Source organism: Procambarus clarkii, chromosome 40, assembly GCF_040958095.1.
Source record: "Procambarus clarkii isolate CNS0578487 chromosome 40, FALCON_Pclarkii_2.0, whole genome shotgun sequence".
Lineage (NCBI taxonomy): Eukaryota > Metazoa > Arthropoda > Malacostraca > Decapoda > Cambaridae > Procambarus > Procambarus clarkii.
Window position 1 is genome coordinate 33,343,101 of NC_091189.1, and position 9,333 is coordinate 33,352,433.

A 9,333-nucleotide genomic window follows, 5' to 3' on the forward strand; every position below is an offset into this window, starting at 1 on the left:
GACGCAACTAGTCACAAAGCCATCAGCAGGAACGTTATCAGTGTCTGAGCTGTCAATAAGTAGAACAGGTTAGGCGTGTTGGTCATTGAATCCAATTCGATTCAAAATTATAAATGTAAATATGATAAAAATATTGAGAAATGAGTCATTGCATTAATCTAAGAAAATTAGGAAGCCGGGGCCCAGGAGCCCAGCTCGCCAGCACATCTAGGTGAGCACGTAATATTGTAAAGTTAATGTTAAGTGTAAAGGAAGCGAGAAACTGCTGTTAACTATAGAACTGTTATTGACTGTGCAAACTGCTAATAACTATACAAACTGTTAATAACTATACAAACTGCTAATAACTATACAAACTGCTATTAACTATACAAACTGTTAATAACTATACAAACTGCTAATAACTATACAAACTGCTAACAACTATACAAACTGCTAATAACTATACAAACTGTTAATAACTATACAAACTGCTAATAACTATACAAACTGCTAACAACTATACAAACTGCTAATAACTATACAAACTGCTAATTACTATACAAACTGCTAACAACTATACAAACTGCTAATAACTATACAAACTGCTAACAACTATACAAACTGCTAATAACTATACAAACTGCTAACAACTATACAAACTGCTAATAACTATACAAACTGCTAACAACTATACAAACTGCTAATAACTATACAAACTGCTAATAACTATACAAACTGCTATTAACTATACGAACTGCTAATAACTATACAAACTGCTATTAACTATACAAACTACTAATAACTATACAAACTGCTAATTACTATACAAACTGCTATTAACTATACAAACTGCTAATTACTATACAAACTGCTAATAACTATACAAACTGCTATTAACTATACGAACTGCTATTAACTATACGAACTGCTATTAACTATACAAACTACTAATAACTATACAAACTGCTAATTACTATACAAACTGCTAATAACTATACAAACTGCTATTAACTATACGAACTGCTATTAACTATACGAACTGCTATTAACTATACAAACTACTAATAACTATACAAACTGCTATTAACTATACAAACTACTATTAACTATACAAAGACAACAAATTTCTGGAACCGTAAACATGAAATCACAGAAGACATTGCATATAACAACCTACAGCTAGTAAGTCGGGGACCAGCAGCTCGCATTCGACCCTGCAAGCGCCATTAGGTGAGTACCCACCCATCCAGGTGCCAACGGGAAAGGACACTACACCTGGGATGGGACACCATCCCATCCCGTCCCACCTCCACAGACTTCTTGAGGCGTAGCTGATCAAAATCTCAGCCTCTCGTTCTCAGGTCACGGACATTCTGACTTCATCCCGGTGTAATCCTGTAGAACGTGCACATCCCGGTGTAATCCTGTAGAACGTGCACATCCCGGTGTAATCCTGTAGAACGTGCACATCCCGGTGTAATCCTGTAGAACGTGCACATCCCGGTGTAATCCTGTAGAACGTGCACATCCCGGTGTAATCCTGTAGAACGTGCACATCCCGGTGTAATCCTGTAGAACGTGCACATCCCGGTGTAATCCTGTAGAACGTGCACATCCCGGTGTAATCCTGTAGAACGTGCACATCCCAGTGTAATCCTGTAGAACGTGCACATCCCGGTGTAATCCTGTAGAACGTGCACATCCCGGGTAATCCTGTAGAACGTGCACATCCCGGTGTAATCCTGTAGAACGTGCACATCCCAGTGTAATCCTGTAGAACGTGCACATCCCGGTGTAATCCTGTAGAACGTGCACATCCCGGGTAATCCTGTAGAACGTGCACATCCCGTGTAATCCTATAGAACGTGCACTTCCTAGGTAATCCTATAGAACGTACACATCCTGTGTAATTGATCATCATGAGACGCACAGAGCGGAGGTGGTTGTGCCCGGTGCTGGCGACGCTGTAGGAGGGGACGATATTCCAGGGTGGGGTTATGACCCTCTGTTTCCTCACTGTCAGGTGCTCCTTATCCTGTCATCAGGTAATGTGCTAAGGTATACTTTGATATACTTGAGGTCTGTTACGTACAATATGTGAGTATACCTATCTCTGCTTGCATGCGGATATGTGTGTGTGAGTATTTTCGCCTTCCTATGAATGTATGTATACACACTCACATGGTATTATCTAGTAAGTAAACTCACCTGTGTTTGCATGTATGCGTATATCTACATGTGCTTAAATGCGTATGTATACACCGAGATGTATGTATACCCACCTGTTTACTTCCTCCGGGCGCTGACGTTGTTCATCCTGGCACTGACGTTGTTCATCCTGGCGCTGACATTGTTCATCCTGGCACTGACGTTGTTCATCCTGGCACTGACGTTGTTCATCCTGGTGCTGACGTTGTTCATCCTGGCACTGACGTTGTTCATCCTGGCGCTGACGTTGTTCATCCTGGCACTGACGTTGTTCATACTGGCGCTGACGTTGTTCATCCTGGCGCTGACGTTGTTCCTCTTGACGCTGACGTTGTTCATCCTGGCGCTGACGTTGTTCATCCTGGCGCTGGCGTAGTTCATCCTGGCGCTGACGTTGTTCATCCTGGCAATGACGTTGTTAATCCTGGCACTGACGTTGTTAATCCTGGCACTGACGTTGTTCATCCTGGCGCTGACGTTGTTCATCCTGGCGTGTGTGCTGCTACAGCTTAAAGCAGAAAGAAGAGGAACATAAAGAACAGTGGAAGTGTTCATGAGAGAGGTTATCTTGAGGTTATCTTGAGATGATTTCGGGGCTTTAGTGTCCCCGCGGCCCGGTCCTCGACCAGGCCTCCACCCCCAGGAAGCAGCCCGTGACAGCTGACTAACTCCCAGGTACCTATTTTACTGCTAGGTAACAGGGGCACTTAGGGTGAAAGAAACTTTGCCCATTTGTTTCTGCCTCGTGCGGGAATCGAACCCGCGCAACAGAATTACGAGTCCTGCGCGCTATCCACCAGGCTATGAGACCCCTGGAGAGAAGTGGACACGTTTGTGCAGGCGTGGCCGGATCAGCCCGGCTGTGATGGCTTTGGCTTAGGAGGACAACTCAAGAACTCTATTGACAAATGCCAGGATTCATCAAGCATTTATGTATCTCCTTAGGAAACATGTACATCTTTCAAGAATAGTAGCAGGGATGAACTTGGAAACTTTGTGACTTATAGTAATTATTGTTATAAACAACTTGCGTCTTGTTTTTAAACAACTTGTTTGTGGGCCTCGAAGTGCTTCGAGGTTATAAACTGTTCAATTAAAATAAACAAACCCGACTTGGTTAAGGGAAGATGTACAGGTTTCGTGAGAGGTAGAGTGACTACTTGGTGAGCCCTGACCTTGGCACTCACCAGGGAAGGCTGACCACAGGCTCACCCGCGGGAGAAGAACAGGTAATCTACAGGTATCTCAGGTTGAAACACTGCCTCCTTGTCCCTGTGTTCTCTTGTGTCTGTTATCCTTTGTTGCCTCTTCTTCTTCTTCCCTATAGTGTTGTGGGGGCAAGTTCTGGCACCTCTTCCTTGTAGTGGGGTCCCTCAGCTCCGGTACACGGGTGTTCCTTGTAGTGGGGTCCCCTCAGCTCCGGTACATGGGTGTTCCTTGTAGTGGGGTCCCCTCAGCTCCGGTACATGGGTGTTCCTTGTAGTGGGGTCCCCTCAGCTCCGGTACATGGGTGTTCCTTGTAGTGGGGTCCCCTCAGCTCCGGTACATGGGTGTTCCTTGTAGTGGGGTCCCCTCACCCCCGGTACACTGGTGTCCCTTGTAGTGGGGTCCCCTCAGCCCCGGTACACTGGTATTCCTTGTAGTGGGGTCCCCTCAGCCCCGGTACACTGGTATTCCTTGTAGTGGGGTCCCCTCAGCCCCGGTACACTGGTGTTCCTTGTAGTGGGGTCCCCTCAGCTCCGGTACATGGGTGTTCCTTTTAGTGGGGTCTCCTCAGCTCCGGTACATGGGTGTTCCTCGTAGTGGGGTCCCATCAGCTCCGGTACATGGGTGTTCCTTGTAGTGGGGTCCCCTCAGCTCCAGTACACGGGTGTTCCTTGTAGTGGGGTCCTCTCAGCTCCGGTACATGGGTGTTCCTTGTAGTGGGGTCCCTTCAGCTCCGGTACATGGGTGTTCCTTGTAGTGTGGTCCCCCTCAGGTCCCGTTCAAGGCTGTTCGTTATAGTGAGATTAGCTACGAAAACAGCCTAAAGTATATACATATATAGAGGCTGCCTGTCCCCGACACCAGGAATTACTATGGTGGGAATGTGACCCTGTAGTGACTCCCGGTACAGCTGTGACCGCTGCCACTCCTCCGCCGCGTCACTCACCGTGGTGTTCTGTTGTCAGCCCGAGAGGTACTCCCTCTCTCCTCCCAATAGTCTGGCAGCCTCTCGTGCCGAAGCTGCCAATAGGTTGCTACAATAGAGCGACACGCCCATCATCTTTCCATCTCCTGATTAAGGTTTAACTATTGTTTACTTGGCTTAATCTCCCGCCGGTTAACCCATGCTGATATCTAGATACGAAGCATATATATAATAAAGGTAATTCTTTTTGTCGGGGACAGGAAGTCTGTGAATATATATGGACTAATTTAAGCTTGTATGCGACCACCCAAAGTCGAACAACTGTTCTTCTCCAGGATGCAGCCCCCACAACAGGTGCCTAACTCTCTGGCATCTATGTCCTGTTAGGAGAATAGATGTATTATGTGAAAGGAAACATGTCAAACCATTTTTGTACCGCCTGGGAATCGAACTTGGGATCCCCGACTGTGAGTTAAGAACGAAGCCAACTGTACTGTGAGACCGTATAATTTTAATTGTTCCATAAGACGAGCAACCAACAAGGTTCAACTGATTTTCCTCCACATAAACAAAACATCACCAAAATAACATAAGAATTCAGGAAACTGCAGAGGGCTTATACACATATCAAGTATCCATCCAAGCTCTTCATGTGTGTCTAAACTGCGCTTGAAACAATTCAGTGATCCCAAGGCTACAATGTTTGCCGGTAATTTATTCCATAGATCAAGTATCCTGTGTCTAATCCAGTAAATTCTATGTCTATCCTGAACCCTAATTGATTATTGACCAACGAAGCTTGACTGATTAGTGTCCAACGAGCTTATCTTGTCTACAAGAAGGTATAGAAGCTTGACTAAGTAAGGACATGCTCAGTAGTCCGGATGTTGAGCAGTGGTACAGGACACGTGTCCTACAACTGGCATTGCCTATGACCTGAGAAAAGTATGTCTCCCTCTGTGTTATCGCTCCTGCATGAATATATGCAACCTATTCTAACCTAACCTGACCCAACTCAATCTAACCTAACCTAACCTCTCCTCACCCAACCTAACCCAACTCAACCTAACCTAACCTGACCTAACCTAACCCAATCTAAGGCAGCGAATCCCAGAACGAAAAGTTGCTATATGTTCACGGTCCAGTGAGTGAAGGCGCGCGTGTTAAGTAATCCAGGACTCGTTCGATCCCCCGTCAAGCCCCAATGATTTACTTCAAGATATTTCACATAAGATATAGTATATATTTAATTTTACATTCAGGAAAGCCCTGATAAATACTGGTTTAAAACAAGGTTTTTAATTTATTGAACAACCTTACCGGGTGACATAAGACATGCAGGATCACTGGATTGTTTCAAGCGAAAGATACATACATATTATATATATAACTGAAAACTCACACCCCAGAATTGACTTGAACCCATACTGCCTGGAGCACTATGCAACTGGTGTACAGGGCACCTTATCCACTCGACCATCACGACCGGACAAAAGCTGATTGTAGCCGAGGCTATTTTCCCATCAGCCCGCCGGCACTCTGATGGTAATCTTGGGTATAGTATTTTATCAAATCTTCGAAACCTCTTTACCGATGGCTTTGAAATTTTGACACAACGTTGCATTCAAATAGACGCGTCTTTTTATATATCTACTATATACATGCCTCACCTGTGACAGGAAAAAACATGCTTTTTTAAAACCAGCGCCATCTGTTGGACGTAAGAGCAACACAAGCTGTAATCTCCGAAGGTTCTTCACGGATTGCTTTGAAATTTTGACACAACGTTGCATTCAAATAGGCGCATCTTTTTATATACCTACTATATAGATGCCCCCCTTGTGACAGTTAAAAACATGCTTTTTTGAAAACAGCGCCATCTGTTGCACATAATAGCAACATGCACGCTATACTAAATATGTCACGGATTCCATTTCAATATTTTAATTGCATTGATAAATTTTATTTTATAGATTTCGATTTATTTAATTTTTTTGTGTGACATTGTGTTGGAATTGAGCTGTGTTGTTTACCATACCGTTCATTTCGTAAGTATAAGTATAGATGCCACACCTGTGACAGGTAAAACTATGCTTTTCTTGAAAAACAACACCATCTGTTGCATGTAAGAGCAACACACATGTTATACTAAATATGTTACACTTCCATTTCAATGTTTCTGATTGCAATGATCAATTGAATTTTCAAAGATTTTGATTTATTTTCATTTTGATTTAATTATTTTGTGTGAATTGCGTTGGAATTGAGCTGTGTTGTTTACCATACCGTCCATATTGTGATTATAGTTTTTTTTCATATTTTAATTTCATTTTTAAGTGTTTTTCTTATATTTCAGTGATGGGAACATCAGATCACTTGATGTTCCCAATTTTCTGATGGGAAAATCACACCATTTGGGAAGGCATCGGACGAGGGAGTGGGGAATGGTGGGGATGACGAGGGGACGGAAGTGAGAGATGGTGCGGAGGACGAGAGGGGTGGGACAAGGGAGCGGGAAATGGTGGAGAAATAAGAGGGGACGGGGGAGTTTGGGATGGTGAGGACGAGGGGATGGGAAATGGAAAATGGTGGGGAGGACAAAGGGACAAGGGAGTGGGGCATTGTCGGAAGAGGGAATGGTGGGGAGTACGAAGGGATGGTAGAGTGGGGAATGGTTGGGAGGCCGAGGAGACGGGGTGAGGAGAAAATGGTGGGGAGGACTTGGGGACGGGGAAGGTTGCTGTGGCTCATCAATGCACATGCGATGCTGAGACAGCAACGCGTGGCCGGGTACTGCTAGTATAGCAACCCGTTCTCACAATTTCTTATAGTCTATATTGACTTATTTAATACGTGCATATGTGACATAATAATTTATTGTGAATATTTTAGTTTACCTTGAAAAGCTTCATAGAAAACACCGATCTTACCTAACCTTCTTAGTATGTTAAGATAAGCATCTTATTGCTTCGCAATTACAATTATTACTTAACCTATACCTATAATAGGTTAAGTAATAATTGTAATTACGAAGCAACAAGATGCTTATCTTAACATACTAAGAAGGTTAAGTAAGGTCAGTGTTTTCTATGAAGCTTTTCAAGGTAAACTGAAATATTCACAATAAATTAGTATGTCACATATGCACGTATTTATTAAGTCAATATTGACTTAAAGAAATTGCGAGAACGGGTTGAGTATAGATATATATGAATGAGTCTGGGTGCACATAAATAGGAGCCGTCTCGCATGGATCAATAGAAGAATTATACACCTTCCTGTACTCTCATGTTCACATGTTCTCATGTTCTCATGTTCTTATGTTCTTATTCATACGTTCTTACCCACAAGGAATACCCGGGTGACCAGATGACAAACTGAATATATACAGTCACATGTTCTCTCTGATATGACATACCCTGTGGTGTGGTGGTGGTCTGGTGGAGTAATGGTACCATAACATTGTGTGTTCGTACCATGAACATGTGTCTGAAGGTATCACGGCCATGTGTGTATGTACCATGACCAGGTGTGTAGTTGTACCATGACCAGGTGTGTAGTTGTACCATGACCAAGTGAGTATTTGTACCATGACCAGGTGTGTAGTTGTACCATGACCAAGTGAGTATTTGTACCATGACCAGGTGTGTAGTTGTACCATGACCAGGTGTGTAGTTGTACCATGACCAAGTGAGTATTTGTACCATGACCAGGTGTGTAGTTGTACCATGACCAGGTGAGTATTTGTACCATGACCAGGTGTGTAGTTGTACCATGACCAGGTGAGTATTTGTACCATGACCAGGTGTGTAGTTGTACCATGACCAGGTGAGTATTTGTACCATGACCAGGTGTGTAGTTGTACCATGACCAGGTGTGTAGTTGTATCATGACCATATGAGTTCATTCATATGACCAATGAACAAAAGAAGAGTAACTTTGGACCAATTGCAATATTTCTTGCACTCAGTGGCCCGGCATTTTGTCCAACGACCGTCCAATGTTGTCTATAACTCGCTCCAGATACCATCTAATACCCGTCTTTCCTTTGCCTCAATCTTTGTCCACCCCCCGTCCAATCCCCGTCCCTCGCCGAGCTCTATACCCCCCCCCCCGTCCAATCCCCGTCCCTCCCTACCACTACCGTCCGTCCAATACCAGTTCCCTTTCTTCGCAGACCTCGACCAAAAAAAAGAAGCCCTCCAAATTTAGTGTGTTGTGTTATTGTTCTCTTGAGCAATTGACAGTTAGCACCACGCCACCACCTCTTGACTGCTACTGTGGGGTTCGTATCCTGCCTCCTCCCTCCTCCTCTTCCTTCTCTCTCTCTTCCTCCTCCTCCTCCTCCTCCTCCTCCTGTCCGCCACTCAGGTGGAGGAGTGAATCCTTGCCCACCACTTTAAGGGGGCTGGTTCGAGGACTACTTCAACGCTTACAGCCAACAGTGTTTTTTTTTGTAGGTTTTCAAGTTGAGTATTTTTAGTGGCGGAGGTCTGTTGTAGTGGTCTGTTGTAGTGGTCTGTTGTAGTGGTCTGTTGTAGTGGTCTGTTGTAGTGGTCTGTTGTAGTGGTCTGTTGTAGTGGTCTGTTGTAGTGGTCTGTTGTAGTGGTCTGTTGTAGTGGTCTGTTGTAGTGGTCTGTTGTAGTGGTCTGTTGTAGTGGTCTGTTGTAGTGGTCTGTTGTAGTGGTGTCTTGTAGTGGTCTGTTGTAGTGGTCTGTTGTAGTGGTCTGTTATAGTGGTCTGTTGTAGTGGTCTGTTGTAGTGGTCTGTTGTAGTGGTCTGTTGTAGTGGTCTGTTGTAGTGGTCTGTTGTAGTGGTCTGTTGTAGTGGTCTGTTGTAGTGGTCTGTTGTAGTGGTCTGTTGTAGTGGTCTGTTGTAGTGGTCTGTTGTAGTGGTGTCTTGTAGTGGTCTGTTGTAGTGGTCTGTTGTAGTGGTCTGTTGTAGTGGTCTGTTGTAGTGGTCTGTTGTAGTGGTGTCTTGTAGTGGTCTGTTGTAGTGGTCTGTTGTAGTGG

General features: G+C 44.2%; 1 protein-coding gene across 1 annotated transcript; it reads right to left on the reverse strand.

The window, feature by feature from the left end:
* Positions 1-2,268: 2,268 nt before the first annotated feature.
* LOC138372879 (glycosyltransferase-like protein gnt13) lies at positions 2,269-2,676 on the reverse strand. The gene has a single exon (XM_069338551.1). It carries the CDS (start codon positions 2,674-2,676, stop codon positions 2,269-2,271), a length of 408 nt encoding a protein of 135 aa, XP_069194652.1.
* Between the last annotated feature and the right edge of the window lie 6,657 nt (positions 2,677-9,333).